This window comes from Neurospora tetrasperma (genome assembly GCF_000213175.1).
Source record: "Neurospora tetrasperma FGSC 2508 unplaced genomic scaffold NEUTE1scaffold_3, whole genome shotgun sequence".
NCBI classification, from domain to species: domain Eukaryota; kingdom Fungi; phylum Ascomycota; class Sordariomycetes; order Sordariales; family Sordariaceae; genus Neurospora; species Neurospora tetrasperma.
The window spans coordinates 484759-503951 of NW_009799101.1; the positions used below are offsets into that span (position 1 = coordinate 484759).

At 52.0% G+C, this 19193-nt stretch overlaps 8 protein-coding genes across 8 annotated transcripts; 2 read left to right on the plus strand and 6 right to left on the minus strand.

Moving 5' to 3' along the window:
• Positions 1-542: 542 nt before the first annotated feature.
• Positions 543-1196, plus strand: NEUTE1DRAFT_137171 (uncharacterized protein; the record flags this gene model as incomplete). Its single annotated transcript, XM_009852170.1, has 2 exons — positions 543-584; positions 660-1196. The coding sequence occupies 2 exons, from the start codon at positions 543-545 to the stop codon at positions 1194-1196; spliced, it is 579 nt and encodes a 192-aa protein (XP_009850472.1).
• Positions 1197-2759: 1563 nt separating this feature from the next.
• Positions 2760-3029, minus strand: NEUTE1DRAFT_116773 (uncharacterized protein; the record flags this gene model as incomplete). Its single annotated transcript, XM_009852171.1, has 1 exon — positions 2760-3029. A coding segment is annotated over one exon (207 nt), but the record flags the coding sequence as incomplete, so codon positions are not given.
• A 592-nt stretch (positions 3030-3621) lies between these two features.
• NEUTE1DRAFT_145977 (uncharacterized protein) lies at positions 3622-4932 on the minus strand (the record flags this gene model as incomplete). Its single annotated transcript, XM_009852172.1, has 3 exons — positions 3622-4336; positions 4412-4797; positions 4863-4932. 3 exons carry the CDS (start codon positions 4901-4903, stop codon positions 3969-3971), a joined length of 795 nt encoding a protein of 264 aa, XP_009850474.1.
• A 1686-nt stretch (positions 4933-6618) lies between these two features.
• Positions 6619-7673, plus strand: NEUTE1DRAFT_121790 (uncharacterized protein; the record flags this gene model as incomplete). Its single annotated transcript, XM_009852173.1, has 3 exons — positions 6619-6785; positions 6905-7231; positions 7366-7673. 3 exons carry the CDS (start codon positions 6729-6731, stop codon positions 7525-7527), a joined length of 546 nt encoding a protein of 181 aa, XP_009850475.1.
• A 108-nt stretch (positions 7674-7781) lies between these two features.
• NEUTE1DRAFT_121791 (uncharacterized protein) lies at positions 7782-9812 on the minus strand (the record flags this gene model as incomplete). Its single annotated transcript, XM_009852174.1, has 3 exons — positions 7782-7975; positions 8044-8326; positions 8382-9812. The coding sequence occupies 3 exons, from the start codon at positions 9810-9812 to the stop codon at positions 7890-7892; spliced, it is 1800 nt and encodes a 599-aa protein (XP_009850476.1).
• A 538-nt stretch (positions 9813-10350) lies between these two features.
• NEUTE1DRAFT_80826 (uncharacterized protein) lies at positions 10351-11214 on the minus strand (the record flags this gene model as incomplete). The annotated part of the gene is made up of 1 exon (XM_009852175.1): positions 10351-11214. The coding sequence occupies one exon, from the start codon at positions 11212-11214 to the stop codon at positions 10351-10353; it is 864 nt and encodes a 287-aa protein (XP_009850477.1).
• A 794-nt stretch (positions 11215-12008) lies between these two features.
• On the minus strand, positions 12009-14850 carry NEUTE1DRAFT_129320 (uncharacterized protein; the record flags this gene model as incomplete). Its single annotated transcript, XM_009852176.1, has 6 exons — positions 12009-13165; positions 13225-13477; positions 13588-14070; positions 14127-14322; positions 14545-14559; positions 14789-14850. The coding sequence occupies 6 exons, from the start codon at positions 14848-14850 to the stop codon at positions 12009-12011; spliced, it is 2166 nt and encodes a 721-aa protein (XP_009850478.1).
• A 3204-nt stretch (positions 14851-18054) lies between these two features.
• On the minus strand, positions 18055-18874 carry NEUTE1DRAFT_42723 (uncharacterized protein; the record flags this gene model as incomplete). Its single annotated transcript, XM_009852023.1, has 2 exons — positions 18055-18648; positions 18713-18874. The coding sequence occupies 2 exons, from the start codon at positions 18872-18874 to the stop codon at positions 18055-18057; spliced, it is 756 nt and encodes a 251-aa protein (XP_009850325.1).
• Between the last annotated feature and the right edge of the window lie 319 nt (positions 18875-19193).

The window sequence follows — 19193 nt, forward strand, 5'->3', positions numbered from 1 at the left end:
ACATGCGGCTGAAAAATAATGTGATAGTTCATGACGTATCTACCAACGACATGTTCTCTCCCGCAGTAAAGGATTGGTTGAAGTCGAGGATATAGAACTTCCCGCATCACATCAACAAGTGCCACTGATCTTTGGGCATGCCTTTAAGCCTGTTCTCTTGATTTCGGTTCAATGTTTTGAAGCCCAAAACCACCAGTAAGTAGCTTGCTGCGTTGAGAACACCCTGGTCTATCCGTAGGCATGCGCCACTACAGATATCTGGTAGCAATATTAGCATATGTTGCCGGGTAATTCCACAGTTGACAGGCAGAGCGGACATCTTCAATGAGTTGACTTACCCATATGCGAGCGGGGTCGCCAATGTGAGAAACAATATGGGTATTGCCGATGATAGATGAACAGCTCGCGGCACTTGGCTTAGAGCTCGTACCCTCTGGTCTTCACAGAAGATTAGTACCTCTCTGTCTGCACATGGACTTGATCTCTGATGTGCTTCTTGTTTTCATCGTTCCAGGACATTGTATCAGTAACTGCACAGCATCATGGTTTGTCACACCTTGGCAGCCCTGGGCATCCTAGCCGCTGTACAGTTCTCGCTCGCCCAAAGAGGAGCAGGAAATTGCCAATGGGCCGCCCTCCGAATGCAAACCGACATCTAGATCGAATCCCAAACTTATGGTGAGGTTGATCCGTTCCTCACCTCCAGCTCGCCCGTGTACCGCGAGAACTACAAGCAGCGCGACATCAACACCTCATTCCTCACCACTCCCCTCAAGATCGACTACACTGACACTTTTGTGGATCAACAAGACTGCAAGACGTACTCGCAACTGATTGTCACCGATATCAAGAATCCGTACATCATCGGCACTCAGATTACCTACGACAACACTGGTAGCGCAGGGCTCAAAGCCAAGATCATAGACGTGGTTATCTCACGTTCTTCGACCGAGCCGCAGTTCAATGCCACCAAGACACTCGCATATGTTGGTGCAGAGGATTGGTCCGTGATTGTTACGGCCAAGCAAGATAGCCGGGACGTGCTCAAGACCGTGGCCAACTCGTACCTCGATCTATGGAGCAGCAACGGTAGTTTTGAACTCCCCTGGGGTACCCCGTGCGCCCGGCTGTATGAAAGTGTGTACTACACCGAGGAGTGCCAACCTGTGAGCTTGAATGGAGACAGATACAGATAAGAGGTATGTGATTGATGAGGTTTAAGGGGCTGTAAGTGTCTTTAGCAAGGGTGGAACTGATGGGGCATTGTTGGATATCCACGAGTTCAGGCTTGTGCAAGGAAAGCTGCGTTATGTCCACCATTTCACCGCAAGCGATGCAGCGTCGGTGGTGTAACAAGAACGAGAAGGAAGAGAATCATTGCGTTCGAGGAGTAGGCGAGACAACAGCAGAATGCAAGGTAGAAAGCAGTTTCAGTTGGAGTCGGTGATTGCCGCTGAGAGTGAAAATTGAATGTTCAAGGCCACCACAAAGTGCAAGTACATGGAACCTGGTGCCGAGTTGCAAGCCAGCGGCACAGGAACATGAAACTTGAAGGTTGAATAACAGCGCAGCCGGATAGACACTTGTTTGACCTTCACCTTTCTTGCATAGCAAGTCGTGACAGTACACTTGCACCATCTGGATACCGCCCCGTTACCAGGATATATGGATGAAGCCTTGAACGAACGAAAATTTGGAGTGTATCACAATTTCACAACTCCGGCATCTCCCGTTGGCTGCTTTGCGAACAGATGGTCAACAGGCAACCTGTCAACGTTGTCAGACCACCCGATGTGTAACCTTCCATCGGGAAGCGGCTCAGTGGTACGAATCTAAAGCATGGGATAGGGACGTCTTGGAGGTACTCATAATTTTTGTCATTCGACTTCTTCGCCTTGCTGCCTTGATAGACGTGCACCCACACAGTCGGTAGCCGAAGAGGGAACGACCATGGCGCGGAAAAATACGGTAGGAAGGAAGTGGTGACAGATTACGAGCGACCGAAAGAACTGCCTTTTCTGCAGCAAGGTCTTATCAAACTTGGGTTGCATAATCTCCAGCACTTTCCCGTTAGTGCGCAGAAAGGACTCCCTGTATCACTTGATGAAGCCTCATATAAACAAGGTATGCGTAGTGATGTGACACTAGCTCCATATTGTAGTCGCCTTGGGAGCCATCACACACCTTCTCTCGATGAGTGACCTGCCCCCAATAGGACGCCCATATCATGATACATGCAAGCTCGTCCACCAAGGTAATACATACCAGGCAACCCACAAAGGGTGTTTCAGATACACTTATCTGCCCTACCGGATGCCGTGAACCTTCCCCATCTTCCTCCAAAGGATCACGAAAAGCGGTGGCCAACGAACGTTTGACCATTGTCTCGGGCGCTTGAGGCCGGTATCTGTGCCCATGTTTGGCATGCGGGTATCGCCTGATGACTGCGGCGTTGGACGGCTGCTGTGCCTCGGAGGACTTGTAACAGAGTAGTGATTCGGACCGCTGAGCCGTGGACATGTAAACACTAACTGCAGGTCGGCATCGTAAAACCTCAAGACTATTTCGTAAGGGGTTTTGGCATCAGTAGGTAGTGATGTTTGACGATAGGTCATTGTACGGTGGTCGGAGGCCGAAGGTCGGAGCCCTAGAGCGAGGCACCTCAGGCTAACAGTAACACCGAGGACCGGGGGGTCGGTGAGGGACACGGGGCGCGACGATCATTCGGGCCTGAAGCACAATTAGTGAAATGAATTAGGCAAACTGGAAGAAGCTTCTCTTGATTATCCGTCGAGTTGGAAAGGCAGCCTTGTGAATCATGGACGTTGATTAGTGGAGGAAATTGGTAGCATGCTGCGCTCCGCCGCAGGCCCGTTATGGCGACCCGACCATTGCGTCGGGACTTGCACGCCGGCCGCAGGCCTCGAGAGGCCATTCTGGACGGCCTCTTTGGGGAGAAAGAAACCATTGCCGTAATCGAGATGCAGGAGCATCACGACAAATGCGGTTGGCGGCTGTGATTCGGTGACTGTTGGACGACGTTTGGTGGTCAATATTGTTACCGTGGGATGCTGGAAGTATTCCGCGGGAGGGTTTCGTACCATGTTCGACAGTCATTCGTCCCTTGACGAGTCTGGCTGTGGAATTGATGGCCTCGTAAAATGATTGTCAAGAAGCAAATTACTCAGGCATCTTGGAACAAAGTGAAAAAGGCCGACTGTGCATCGTAAAGCAGAAGAGTGAAGTGTGGTGAGCTTTGCGAGGGCGCAGTTCGTTGGGTCGCAGAATTGGCATGGAACTGAACTTTGCACAAATGAATGAACGGTCAGGGCATCGAAAATCCGACACTGGGAAATGGACTCTCTCAGGGAGAAGTCACACCATCAATTCTGTTTTCTGTTCGTGGAAAGGAAAGAGCGATTCCGTTGTCGTCGTGAGCTGATTACCCCCGCCATCATGCTGCATTCATTGATGTTGTTTGGGAGAAGGAACGACCCTCGTCAAGAGCGCGAGATCGGTAAATCGTATGGTAGGGTTTGCACAGCGGGTTAGGGTTCAACACAGCGCAACCACTCATCATTCTTTTTGCCATTCATAACATTGAGCCAAGCATATAGAGTTAGGATTAATATGGGGCGAAGATGCTTCACAACTGAGGAAAGAAAAGAATATTCGATAAATCTTGAATGCTGAAAAGGTCTCAGAAAGGCCGCATGCTGCGCATTGCCCCGGACCTGTTGCGGAGACCCGGCCACACACGCCAGAGCCACCACCGGTCGCATTACTAGTGGCCAGGATTAAATATAAACCGTCCAGAGTATAATCAATGATCCTCATATGAGCGAGCGGTGCCGCGAACTCCACCTCCGATCGATCGATGATCCGGACAAGCATCCGGAGCGGCCCCACATGCAATGCCCCCGAGATCCACTTATTACCGGCCATGCTCCGGAATGGATCTGCACCACTCACTGCTTCCCCTCGGCCTCCAACTCCGCAATCTTCTTCTCCGCCCTCTTATACCCTTCCTCCTCCTTCAACCTTGCCACATAGTCAAACACCTTGGGAAACTTTTCCTTCAATTTCCCCTTTGCAGCCTCCCCTGCGAGAACCTCCGCCCTCGGCACCATCAACAGCGGAAAGCTAATCAGGATATCCGCCGCCGTCAACTTGTCGCCGCAGACGTACTTGCCGCCGTTGGGTGACGTCTCCAGTAACTGCTGGATAAAAGCGCAGTGCTTCTCGATGTTGGGAACGACAAAGAAGTTGTTCACCCTGCCTGCGACGGTGGCGGTGATGGGGCGGATGAAGAAGGGGACTTTGGGGCCGGACATGACTGCAAGCAACCAAATTTTTGTTAGAATCCCGGTGTCCTGAAAGAGTACATTTGGAAACAGAGACGGGAACTTACGGGAAAGAATCAAAGCCACAAGCAACGGCGGCATCAAGCTGCCCTCGGAATAATACAGCAAATGCTGCCATCTCATCCACTCCTCCGTCTCGCCGCCCAGCTTTCCTTCTTGTCCATCCTTGTACTTGTTGGGAACCAGAGTGGTGTCCTTGCCAAAGTGTTCGCACAAGTACTGGGCAATGAAGGGACTCTCGGCCAAGACTATCTCCTTTGCGCCGGGCTCAGTAGGCTGGACCGTGACAACAGGTGATTTTCCCAGCGGATGGACCTTTTCCAGCTCGGCGGGCGCGAGCATGTCCTTGCCGCGATGGAAGATCTTGACGTCGTACGGGACGCCGAGCTCCTCGAGAAGCCATACCATGCGCTGTGCGCGGGACTCATTGAGCCTGTGTAGTGTAGTGAAAATTGTTAGTGATCTAGCGCCCACCTGTGGGAAGTACTATGGGCATACCAGTAGAGCGTTATCTTGGGGTGATCTGTGGTGGTCGCCATTTTGTCCGTCTTGTCCCGTCAACAAACATAAGATCGATCGTTGAGGTGGTTGAGGGAGGGATTGAGGTTAAGTATCAACTGCCGGAGACTTTTTACTGTCCATCACATCGCATGTCAGATGATTGGGATTACCCGACCAGCATCGGAAAGAAGAAAAGAAAAAATGGTACTGATGACGTTGTGCTGGGATACACCATCACCAACCCGATAGCACCCGCTAAAAGCGGAAGGCTGGGCGGGCGGGCGTGTTACCGGATCTGGTTCCAGCGGCTGGGATGCCAATCCGATCGCCAGGAACCTCGGCTTCATCGCCGCCAATCAACACCACCACTGGAGAATGACATGTCCGAATGAAGCACTTCTGACTACTTCCAAATGGTAGGCAACTCGGTCTGACTCGCAGATGGAGTGAGCACTAATGAGTCGAAACTTATGATTTTGGGGGCCGAGACTTGATGAGACTCAGATGCACATGTTGCAGCGAATCTGGGGAAACCAAATTGGTGGCATGAAGGATGATGATTGATCAATGGATTGTCCAGAGACACTGGTCTGTGTTGCACCCGTCGCAGCCGACACATGTTTGCGATGAAGGAAACAGAAGAGGTTGTCTTGGCGAGATGTGGGAGAAATGAGTAAAGTGTTGGAACAACGGAGAGAAAAGGTAAAAAAGGGAAGAAGAAGAAGAAAAGAAGAAAAAAGAGGAACAAGACATAAAATACGAATAAGCTGACAAGAACCCACAGTCATCGGATCGGTAACCACTGCGCATCATGTTGCTTAACCAGTAGTTCAGGGTCCAGGTAAATAGTCGACCGAACTGCAAACATGAGCAAACCTTGGGATCTCGGTAGTTACCGGCTATTGACTAGGTATCCTAGTCATGATTCATGGAGATATCTATGCTGGTCATTCTCAGGGTAATTTAATTGCCAGCTGCTCGGAGTTTATACAGACGCTATCCGGCGGCCACTACCCGAGAACCCAGCATCACTAGACTCGACAGTATCCGATTGATATCCCCGGATCCTCGGCCCTCTCCCTTTCTTTTCCTCGACCATCCACCGGAGCCGGAGCCCGTGGCGTCTCCCATGGGACCCGAAGAGATCCCGACACATCACATTCTACCAGAGACCCAAAGAACCGAACTACCATCTACTTTGATCCCTTATTCCCACCCAGTCTACTTCAATAATGCTCTTAATCACTGAATACCTCCAAAGAAACACTGTTCACAAGTCTCGCCTCACAAGACCATCAAAAACTTTGCAAGAAATGTCGTCCAAATGAATCACCCATCTCAAGAGGCGAGATTCTCGCAAGTAGAACAATACGTATTAAAGAGCCTATTCAGCCCTATTCACAACCGTTGAACCCCTGTGGCGCTTTGTTTACCTTCCCCTCGGTGGCTCACCACCGGCAACCACGCGGTGGATGGTTCTTTGTCTTTGACCACGATACTCGACCATCTCGGAAACTAAAATTGGTCAGGGGTACAGAGGACATTCTTGAAGATATTTCGGCATTGTGTGGTGTGATGAGGCGATTTGACTGTGTGTATGCAAATGGCTTGAAAGTCGCCATCTGTGTGGTCTTGAACAAGAGTAAAACTGGACAGTGGACTTGGACCCTAGGAAGCAGAAAGAGATATAAAAGATCCTTCTTGTCTCATACACTTAGTCCGAGGGTGCTGATACTTCTCCCTCTGTTCTGTCTTTAAGTCGATACATTCATTCTTTTATCTCGCGACTTCTGTGTCGACAGATATCCATCTATCATACACTCTTTCAGTCACCCACCAACCTCCGTCATCCCAACAAGAACCATGCTTTTCACCAAGGTCTTCCTGCCTCTCACGGCCCTTCTGGCGACAGCCTCAGCCGTAAGTTTTTTTTTTTCCCTTTTTTTCCCCCTCTCCCACCCCTCCTTTCCCATTTCCCTCCTCACCTCACCCACTAACCCCCTCACCCTACTCACAGGCCCCCACGTCCCCCGATGAAGACTCCTCCCCCCCTCCTCTCCTTCCCCTCCTCCCTCCCCCCTTCCTTCGACCCCTACAACGACATCGACACCACCCCCATCCCCACCGACATTGACCTCTCCACCTCTTTCAACACCACCACGCTACTAGAAACCCGCAACCCCGCCGACTACACCGGCGCCACCGCCGACCGGAACCAAGGCACGTACAACGGCCCCTACACGTACACGACGCACTACTGCGGTGCCCCGCGCACGTGGGCCACCCTGAGCGCCATCCACGACGGCGAGAGTTATCTGTACGGCCTAAAGGGACAGCCGCGCTTGGGCGCCAACAAGTGCAGTCGCGTGAGCTGTAGTTGGAATTCGGCCATAGTTGTTTGTAATGATGTACGTATACTTGTCTCTGTCTTTATTCTTTGGTCATGTTGAAGAAGAAGGTGAGAGAGGATGAAATGCTAACGAGAGACAAAAAATAACAGAACAACCACGACATCACTTTGCGGTCCTGGGGTAGTGTCGCCGAGGCTGCCGCCTTCCTTACGGGCAAGTGCTTCAAGTACATGGGTGGCCAGACGCGCATTGGTGGCCAAGTCTTTTTCAAGGAGAGGTGGAATGTGTTTATCACGGTGAACAAGTGCTAGAGCAGTCTAGTGGGGGGCTTGCTTTGTCGAATGGAGAGTGGTCATTGTCGGAAGGAAGCCCTGGACTGCTGTTTCTTTGGTTTCCAATCTGTTTTTTTCCCTTCACACACACACACACACACTTGTTTTTCTGACCGGTGGGACTGATAATGGTTTGAGCCTGCGGTGCTCTCTCTCTGCTTCACGTCTCCTTTATGTACTACACTCGTTCTTGTATTTATTGTCTGTATTGCAATTCGGATGTCTGGATGGATACCTATGCTCTTTTGATTAGTTTGACGAAATTGATATTCCAAGTGTTGAACCTCAACTCCATGCTCTTCCGTATCCTACATCCACTTGCTTGGAAGTTGACACCCATACTAAGCTAGTGGCAACAAGAAGCCCTCAAAGAACTGCTGTGTTGACTGCTCGAGGTTGTCATCCAGTGCCGAGACCTTTGCCACGTCTATTGTGATTACCTCCGTAAGTAAGCGCTTCTTGACAAGGAAGTGTCGTTTGGGGAGCAAAACTTACAGTGATCCGGCCTAACAATGACCAAGGCTCCCTTTGCTGGATCAATGCCGTAGGCTTCATAGGCATGGCCATGTCCAGTGTTGTAGCTCTCATCATCAGCATACACCTTGAACAGACATTTCTGCTGCCACTTCCCTGTTACGGGAGTGAAGAACTCTGGGATCTGTTCCTGCTCGACCTTCTTCCTGTCACCGGAGATCACAAGCACGCGATCAATGACGCTGTCCGAGTAAGCGCCGGCAGGAGTGAAACGCTTGACAATGTTGTCGAGGGCTTGCGAGACCTAGAGGCGAAGTTAGTCATGCGCATGTCAGACAGTTCAAGGAGTGTCGGCCTACCTTCTCAAGCCTTGCCTTGTTCTCCTCCTCCGGAAAATCCCCCGCAAACACCACAACATACCACTGCCCATCCGCCGGCAGCCCCTTGACCAACTGCATCGCCTTGGCATCGCAAAACCTCACCACCTGCGCAGTCGGGAACCTCATGCCCACCGTCACATTCCTCACAACCTCCTTATCCCGCTCCCCCACCTCCACCACCCCCGAAGCATCATACTGAATCGCCTGTCCGGCCGTGTACCTCCCCGCCTGGACAAACATTTCAGCAAACTGGTCTTGGCTGACGCCATGCTCCTCCCTATACTTGGAATTGAACAGCTTCGTGAACCCGCGATCAAACTCAATCAGCTCCGTCGCCGTCTTCTCGCGCTCAATCACATACGACTCCAACAACGGCTTGGGCTTTCCCAGTCCCTTGAGAATCATGCCCAGCTTCCAGCCAATGTTGTGGCCATCCTGCAAACTGACATTCATGCCCTGTCCGGCCTTGGGCGAATGCGTGTGGCATGCGTCGCCTGTGAGGAAGACGCGGTGGTTCTTGTGGAAGTAATCGGCTCTTCGCTGACCGATTGCGTAGGCGGACCACCAGAAGGTATCGGCAAAGTCCATCTCGTAAGGGCGAAAAATCAGGCGAGCGTGGTTCTGGAGGTCTTCTAGCGTGACGTTGCTCGCCTTTGTCCCCGCCGGCAGTTCAATGTAGAAGCGCACCATGGCATCGCCCTCGCGCGGGATGATCAAGAGGTTGCCCACCGACGAGTTGATGGCCGTCTTCTTGCGGATATCAGGAAAGTTGGTGCGCGGGTAGATGTCCATGACGCCCCAGACGGCATCGGTGCTGTCGCCGACCATCTTGAACCCAAGGGACTTGCGGATGACGGAGTGAGCGCCGTCGCAGCCTAGAACGTACTTGGCGCGGTAGGTCTTGGCGATGCCATCGGCTGTGACGGCGTCGACGCGGACAGGGTAGGAGGAAAGGTCGGTGATGTTGACGGACTCATCGACTTGGACGCCCTTGACTTCAGTGCTGTACTGGATGGGTGGCTGAGGTCCAAGTTGGCTGATCATCAACTCGTTGAGACGGGCTTGATTGAGGATGACGTGTGGCTGGTGGCTGATTTCGGTCTCCTTGTCGGGAGCGTAGCGTGTCCTCTTGATGTTGTCCTTGCTTCCGCCCTCGATGTTTTGCGCCCAGAAAGCAAGTTCAAGAACATGGTAGGCTTCCTTTACCATTTCCTCGCCGATGCCAAAGCTGTCAAAGATCTCAACGGTGCGAGTCTGGACACCATCGGCCTGGCCGATCCTGAGGGGCCCATCACGGCGCTCGAGGACCTTGTAGTTGATACCGAAGCGGGCGAGCCAGACGGCGGCGCAGAGACCGGCCGAACCGGAGCCACAGATGAGGACGTCGACCTTTTCTTGATCCGATGACATGGTGCGACTATATGTGTATATATGGGGGTACAAGGGTATATTTCATGGTTGCAAATGGTGGGCGTCCATGACGGGCTCTTTATCGTGACTCTTCCCGTTCCCAGAGTGCCCGGTGATCCGGTGGTGATCGGTAGCAGACGGCGTGATGGCGGCGCCGGCGATCCATGTGCCGCGAGGGGTTCGGGAGCGTCCCGGGTGTGGTGATGATGGTGTTGCCGCGGTGGTAGTCTCGGAATGATTGTTGTGGAAAGCGAGGTATTCCACACACGGCGTGGTCAGCGGTCAAATGTGGGGACCCGCGGCTTCTTCAGGCTCCTCTTCCCCGCATCCTCAGCGGCTTGTCAAACAGCATAGGTCTTGGCAGGGCAATCCCCCTCGGGACTTTTACTTGGACTTGGGGGCAATCGTATTCCCGGCGCTGTCCCCATTCTTCAAACCTCAACACCAAACACCACCTCAACACCTCACTGACTACAACACAACATACACGACATTCACATACCTAGTAGGATATGGATTCTACCTACGCCTACGACAACTACTCCCTCCTCTCCAACCCGCGAAGATCCCCTCCCCTCCCCATCAAATCCTCCCTCTCCTCCTCATCCACCAGCTCCGTCTCGACCACATCCCTCCTCAACCCCTCATCCACCTCCACGCCCGCACACTTCGCAATGAACTCACACAACATCTCCTCCGCCGTCCCCGCATTGCCCATCAACGAATGATTATCCCCATCAAACATCTCCATCTGCCTATCCCCCTTTTCTCCATACATCTTATACAACCGTTCTGCGCACGCCGGGCTCATCGTCCTATCTCCCGTGCCATGCAGCAGTAGCACCGGTCTGGGTGCCAACTTGCGAATCCCCTCTTCCGCATCCAGTGTCTGGCTCGCTACCGTCGCGCACCCGATAACTCGCTGATCGGCGCCTGCCACCGCAAAGACCGGCGCGCCGCCAAAGGACCACCCGACCAGCACGAACCGGTCGAGTCCGTATAAGTCCTGCAGGTACTTCATGCTGGCGTAGACATCAGCGACGCAATGCTTGCTGCGGGCGGGGTATCGCCAGTCGAGTCGGAGCGTCGGGATGCCCGAGGACAGCGTGGCGAGCTTGCAAGCCAAGGAGAGGTAGATGGATGACGGGCCCGTGACGCCCCCGCCGGCCCCGGAGAGGAGGATGGCGGCCGTGCGGTGGTGGACTTGGAACGGGTCGGGGGCGGTGAAGTTGGGCGGCATGTGCAGGAAGCCAGGGACAAACCCGTTGGGGGCGTCGTCCACGTCGATGGTGACGGACTCGATGGTGGATTCTTGGTGGGTGGTGGCGGTGAGACGGTCGAGATGGGGTGGCTTCTTGACCGAGACGTACTCGTTGATGGAGTGCGGCTTGCCCTGGGGCATTTGGGAAGCCGCCGAGAGGGAGACGCCCGGTGTTGTGCTCGCCATGTCGCTGACGATTCGTCTGATGATGTTGCCGGAAAGACGAAGGCCTTGGGAAAGCATCTCCTGTTCGTGGTGTGGGAAATCTGATTTGGTAGGTTCTTGTTGGTGGTGTTAGGTTGATGCTTTGGTCAGGAATGTTCCCAATAGTAACACAAGGTAAAAAGGCATCGTGACTTCCCCATGTTTTCGTTGCTGACCCCAACATTAGTTGGTTGGTGAATTCACCTTAATGATGTCAACCTGACGCTAGGGTGTTCGTCTGACCGTTATGACTCCAATGCGTCAAGGACGAATGGGATGTTATAATCGGCCCCGCTATCCCGTCGATTATATTCCATCGCTTTTTGAGAAGTCCATCACAACATTCCGGCAGGTGTCGTGCTATCTTAAACTGTTAGGCTGAACGGCCGATGGTAGGACAAACCAAGACACAACGTTGGTAGATCCAGATTACCGATTGTCAATCTGCTATTCGGCTTGCTGGATGTCCAGTATACCTCTCGGAGTGGTTGGGATGTTACTGGTACCGAGCACATCATACACGGGTAAATGGAAATGTCATCCGAAAGCTCTGATATTCCTCATGACCATCTCAAGACCTTCAATAGTAGTCTATCAACAATTCCTGGCAGTTTAGAAATACACGTACTGGTATGTGCAAGTTCTCGTTCATAAACCAATCCAGTCCTGCACCCCCCAACTCCAATTCTGCCCATCTATCCTAGCCCTCGTCTTCTTCTCTTTCCCTTCAGTTACAACTCCGCCTCCAACGGCATCTTCTCCCTCATCCACCTCCCCTCCACCCCATTAACCATCTCCTTCTTCGATCCCAATCCCATCCCCCTCTCCCCCTTCACTCCGAGTCCTTTCTTCTTCTCCTGCTGTCTCTTTCTCAAATCATCAACCCCCACCAACACCCCAACAACACTAGCATAAACCCACACCAACAGACTCACCGGCCCAAAGATCATCATGGGCAACAAACTCAAACAGAAATGCTCCCAAAACCATCTCCGTCGCTTAATCATCCTCCATAACTCCGTCTCCATCACCTCCTCCGCGCCTTCCCACCTCCAGGGCCCCTTCATCCTAAACTTGACATTATAATTCGCTCCCAGTCCCCACACAAGCGGCAATTTCCACCCATTTTGTATCCTCCTCTTCTCCTTTGTCTTTTTCCACGTCACATCACCTCCCCCCCTTTCCCACAAAGCACCCACCCCCCTCTCCCAAAGTCCTCTCCTCAACACCTCCATGACCCCCATAGCAGAATCCATATCCAATCCAAGTTGGTACACATAACTCTCATGATCCACCCCATACTTGACCCTGCTCTCAGCCGGGTGCCGCAACCGATAATGGTCTTCATCTTTTGGGTCCAGCGGCCGCGGAATCCAATGGGGAGCAACCAATTGCACAATCCACAATTGGGCCTGCATCTCTGCTAAGGGCGGTATGGCGCCCAGACTGGGCCGCAGGAATCCAATGAATCCCACTGAAGGGTCGTCGCGGTTCCAAATACCGCGGACATCGCGCTCCGTGTGCTCGACTGCGTACCGGCGGGCTGCCTTGCCACTTTTACTGCAGAGAGAAGCGTTATGGGCCGTGAAAAAGGGGTATTCCTGGTTATATCCCGTGCAGAAAATAACGAGGTCGGGCTTGATGGTCTGCTGGCGCATGCGCTCCCATTCGGGCCGGTGGTTGTTTTGGAAGGTGACGATGCCCTGCGAAGAAATGGATTGGGGCCAGGGCGCCAGGTCGATGTACCGGCCGCCTGTGTCTTTGAGGGTCGAGCCGATGAGGGCGGAGCGGATCCTCGAAAGAAGGGTGGGAGGGGTGGGGGAGGGTTGTAGGTGTTTGTAAGGGTACGAGATGTAGGGCGCGGCGTTGGAGGATTTGTTGAAGAAGACTATATGTCAGTTAGTATAATCTTGGTGGCCGAGGGGGGTTGTAAGAAGGAGGACATACTTCGGCTGACATGATTCTTTTGCGGATCAGGTTCTCCAACAACTTGATCTAATCCTTCGGGGGTGCCCGTGTTCAGCCACAGAAACGTCCGTACGTAAATGTTGTAGAACGTCCAGAGCGCCGTGTGGTTCCGAAGCAAGGGATGGACGTAAGCTGTGTCAAACAGGCTTGCACGTGCATTGTCCAAGGGGACTGTCAGCTCACCACTGGATTTGCAGCCCAAAATGGGAAACAGGATAGGACTGAGGTTTCTCTGTGTGTTTTGTTTTTTTTTCCTTTGTCAGCACAGCTCATCCAGACTTCTTTGTTTGAGGGTATGCAAATGGCGCTGAACAACAGCCCTTGTGGCCCAGGAAAATCTACCTTTGGGGCAAAATGAAAGCCACTTCGATGGCACATGACGACTCGCTTGGTCTGCGAAATCACTGCCATCCAGGAAAGATCCGAACCTGTTTCTCCGCTACCGAGAATCATGACCGTCTTGTCGACGCCGAACTGTTTCTTCTCCTTGAACTGGGATGAGTGCATCTTGACGGGGACGTGTTCGATACCCGGGATGTCGGGGATATGGGGAGTAACATGAAGACCGGAGCAGACGGCTATGGCATCGCATTCCCATTCCGAGGTCTCTCCAGTTATTTTGGCGGTGTAAGTGACGACATGTTTCCCCTTGAGCATCCTTGTCACTGAATCGACTCGCGTGTTGAGGTGGATGTTGGGCCACAGGTTAAAATGCGTGCAATAGTCGTTGAGATATTGCACATATCGCTTGGCGGACATAAAGTCTCCATCGGTTTTTGAGGCTCTAAAGTCGGAAAAGGTGGTGAGTTGAGTTGATGAGACCAGCTGAGGAAAGGACGGTCAGTGTCTGGAGGCAACATCTGGGGAAGGGTCGCAAATACCTCGGCATCTTCATAGGTCCTGGCATAAAATGTTCCTCCCACGGCATCGTCACTCTCGAAAAGGTGAGCCTCGATGGGTTCAACTCCGAGAAACTGGTGCGCGGTAAGGAGGTACTTGAGAGTGACAAGTCCGGAAGGACCGCCTCCGATGACAGCAACTCTCATGAAGACGTCGAGGGTAGCTGCCGGCTTGAATCTAGGAAAGAGATGCAGGTATCAACCAGGATATCTATAGGAAAGAACAAGGTAGAATGTTGTGATCTGCGGCGAGATATTCTTTGTCTTGGAGGATCTGGGGCAGACAATCATCGAGGCAAGGGGCCATGTCTCTTTATGTCCCAGCTAATACATCTATCTCCATCGTCCTTTCTCGACAAGATAGGTAGCCACATCTGCCTGGGAAGAAATTCCCACTTACTCGATGAGAACCCTCCTGGCGACTGGTGTGCCATACTGTAGTGTCTCTCTCTACAACCTAGAACCTTGACGGCCAAGATCCAGTCTAGTCCAATTCTCTATCAACATTACTGAAACTAACATACCATATCAGATATCAGACGGTCAAACCGCTAGTACGAAAACGACCACATCCTTCCACTACATCCTATCCGCTCACCGTGTTGGTCCCGACCGTCTGGATCTGACCCAGACTTGTGACTTACCGACCCCAACAAAGGCACACGCACATCCAATGCCTCGTTGCGCCACGTTCCGTAACCTGCATCTCGAGTCTTAATCAGCTTGTGCTCTTGGGGGTCTTGCTTTCTCAATCCATGATATGAATCAGGAGCCGTTCATCCCCACGGCCCGAACGTAGGCACCGGGGGCGGCGGATGATGGCACCATGTCACATCACAAGTCACGATAGCCACCTCTTCGCCTACCTATGAACGATGGAACACGGAAGCCCTCAATCTTCGATATATCTGCGAACGGCGATCATCCAGCTTCAGGTTGGTTCGCTCATCTAGCATGTAGCTTGCCGGCCCCACGGTGTGTAGCAAGGTCACTTAGGTACTTTCCACACCGTGAGCGCTGCAAGACTGCAACCCGGAACGCAAGTGCAAATGCAAATGCAAGTGATGCTGTGCAGTGGTTTGCAGTGCTAAGCGCCTCCCTCCAGCCATCAGCCCACTGGATCTCATCCGTGAGAAAGAAACAGGGGTTGAAGCAAAATCTGTAGTGTAGACGACGGTGCGGCTGAGAATGGTTTCTGTTCATTCAGTTTTCACCTCTATCCATCCCCGAAGAAGGGAGGAGTACCTAACCCCCGGTCTATTACCCCCCCCCCCCCCGTCCGTTCCCCGGGCAGTCGCCGAGTATGGTATGACTCTGCAAGATCCTGCCCTCGCCTACTCGGAAGCTACCCCGGGAGCCTTGCTGCTTGGGTCGTAGCAGCTGGATCTCGTAATCACATTGAATCCACAAACTCAATCTATGCAGCCAGGCAATTGGAAGAGGCAGGCAAATGGAACGAATGCATGAACGGGAAGAGGCATGATCTATGATCTTTGTTGGGTTTGTTCCCGGTTCAGCAACCTGAGAGTGATTGATCACAGCAGAACCGAACCGATCTTGCACCGCCATTCCCATGTCCATGTCCTTGGTCACCGGCAAGACGCATCTTATTGCATGGCACAGCATGGAAAATCGAAAAAAAAAATCCGACAATCGCATCTTGGTGTGGTTCGGTTGTTACTTTCATCCAGCTTGGGGACAGTTTTGGGAACTGGGACCTGGGACCTGGACCTAGGCACTAGGGTACCTCTAGACTATCTAGGGTCACAGAAAGCAGCGTAAAGCACTCGCCGCAGCGTTGCGTTCATCTCATATCACTTTATCGGATGACGACTGACCAGACTTGACTGTGGTATCGGTTGGTGACAGGAATATGCTGTAGCTGAACCGTGAATTTCCTAGGTAGGTAGTCAATCACTTGCAGACTCACCGCGATTCGATCCGGCCTGGTGATTCTGGTGAGCAACCAATTCCTTGACCACCAAAAACACAGTGGGAAGTCCTTGGTTGAATATATCGGCTCAAACAGTCCCAAATGCACACTGAATTTTCAATGAGTTGCAATCAGACTACCAGAACCCACTAACAGTCATTTCGGTAGGTATCTCAGGTAGGGAAAGAAGCGCGCTAGCAAGTGATATCGTTGATCACATTGGTATGGTAGGCGGCAAGGGTTTGAGCCGCCGAACCGCGAACGAGCCGCAACTTGGGAAGGTCTCGAATCTCCCTCTAGTTTTCGTTTATGTATTAGTAGGTACCAAGGTAGTTCAAGATCCAGAAGGACATGTTAGTCAAGGGAAGTGTGATTTTCATGTGATATAGGATTCATCACCGTTGCGGAATCACTGTCGCATTCCGGCTTTCACTAGTGTAGAGCCCACTGTATCAGAGTTCACTAGAGTCTCTCAAGGGTATCATCTTGCGATACCTGGCTCCCTAGTCAGGAATAGCTAGGTAGGTGGTTGAGGTTTAACACCCGGTGAACTGGTATTCACTACCGTAATTCTTCCCAATTTCTTCTTTTTAGATCTTCCTCTCTCCAATGAAAGATCTTCCTCTCTTAATTGAAGCTCTTCCATCTCGTACAAAGCAAAGCAACAACGGACTGAGATGAGATGAGATGGTGGCTTGATTGATTATCGTGACGCGCATGTGATTACCTGCTGGTTCCCTTCCCTTCGACGTCTGCAGAGTTCAATTTAGTTGTAGTGTACCCAAGCTCCAAGATTACGTACCCGTTGATCGTTTGTGTCTTCTCGGGTATCAGACATGTAAATACTACTGCATTGGTAGGTAGCACCTCTTGACACTTGTCTGCGTTGGTCAATCGAAAGTGCACAGACACTACCATGCAGATTTATCAACCATATACCCGACTCCCGCCACTCCACCAGAGCTACCTGACCCTCCTATGTACAGCGTGCATTCCAGCGTCAGGTCGTACCGCATCCGCATCCGCATCACGACACCGCCGCTCACTCACAGAATCACAGCGCCTCATCGTCGCCTCAACTGCTCAACACCTTGCATCCTCAACACCAACACACAAGACAGCAAAATGATTAGCCAAGTTTCACGCACCGGGCGTTTTTCCCAACCTTTCCTAGCACCAATCGTCTGTTCTTCTTTTCTTCTTTTCTTATTCCCCTTCCTCGGCTTCTTCTTACGCACGAGAGAGAAAGTATTACATGACTCGGACTATTTCGCCTCTCGCAGTTTGGAAGATCCTGCACTTTCCCTTTGCTTCCTTTGTTCCCTTGCTCGCAAGCTGGGGAAAATATCTCCGACGCAATGGCGGAGGACATCCCAGCATCCGCACCCAGTCTTACATCTTAGATAAGGTTCCCGTCGCCGTCTTCCGATGCTTCTTCCACGACATGTCTCAAAGTCATGTCACGAATTTGCCCTCTACTCACAAAGGGAGTGATCGATCCGGGTTCAACAAGCAGCGATTTGCCTTCTTGAATCATTCACACCGGTCATCACTCTTCATGAACGGCAAAAAACTGGTCGATGAACCGCTGGTCGGCTGTTCCGCTACATACCTCTATCTAAAGGTACTCAAAATAGATAAACACCAAGATACCAAGAAAAAGGTTGTTTCTCCCTGCTAACCACACGCCATGTTTCACTCAACTTTGTTTACTTTGCCCCTGAACGAGATCCGTATTTCGCCTGGTACCTCAAAAATCATGGCTCATCGTCATCTCATGGTCAAGCTGCACAACTCAAAAAGAGCGGCCACCGCTTTGTCAAGCTGCTCAGACCATCGGTGTGTCCTGCTTCGTTTCCTTTGTTGATTCACCACCGTTACCCTCAGAAGTGGTCGGCCCGGTTTCGCTTCCTTCGGCAGACTTCACAACTGTTAGCCTCACAGTCACCATAAGAGCCGTGTCTTAACCGTCCTAAGTCACTTTCCTAGAGGTGCACTTGGCGTGGGCAACTTTACCTTGGTAGATTCATCGGTAGCGCCCAAACACCAAAAGGCAAGTTGGCGAATCGGTTGGAGCTCATCATCCAGGATGCCGAGCAACTTTCGTAACCGATCAAAATTGATGTAGGTCGTGAGCTGGTTGCGAAAAGCCTCGACCAAGCTCGCGTAGCGCGTCTCCGCATCATGCGCCTTCTTTCTCTCCTGCGCAAGCTCAGTCGACAGTTTCTGCATGTGCTGAAACCTAATCTTCAGAGATTCCTCGTAGAATGCAATGGATTTGCGCAGTTCCGCAACCTCTGCCTGGTGTTGTTGCTCGCGCTTCTCCCAATGCCCATCCGGAATGGTTTTGAGCTCCACTGTTAAAACACACATCTTCACAGCGAGCCTAGTCATATTCTGGTGGTTGGACACCAACTCTGCGTCTGCCGCTGCCGTACCTTGAGACCTGTCTCTCAGGGTTTTTTGTAGCGCAATAGACTGCTCCTGCATTCGGATGTATTCCTGTTCGGCGGTGAAATCGTACTCCGTGCGACGGGAGGCATCGGTCAAGACTTCGTATGCGTTCACAAGCTGTCATGTAACATTTGTTAGCCATGGCTTCGTGTACAATTTGACAAAAGCTACCGCGTCAAACCTTCTGGAAATTGGCGGTTGCTTCTGCGCTGTTGCCATTTCTGTCAGGGTGCATCTCCCGAGCGAGTTGATGGTAGGCTTTCTGGATGGCCTTCTTGTCCGCATACGGGCTGACCCCAAGCGTTGCGTAATAGTCGAATACCGTGATCTTGGGTGGTGCCATGTTGGCTACGGATTTCACAGTACACCGGACCGGAATAGCTGGGACAGAGATCTGCGTGCTTCTGCAGTGTCAGTCAACCAAGCACAGGTTGTTCCAGGAAAGCCACTTACTTAGCTCTGGAAGCAAGACTGCCGTGTGTGTTGTTTTTTAGAAGCTGTAAGGACGTAGATCAGGCTAGATCTGTTCGTGGGGACTTGATGTCACGGTGTCCGGGGGATTGTCGGCGGATATCTGGGTACGTACGTCGGTGAACAAACGCTTTCCGCTGAGAAACGAATCGTCGTTTCGCAGAATCCGCTGGTGTCGCTCGCCGACCCAC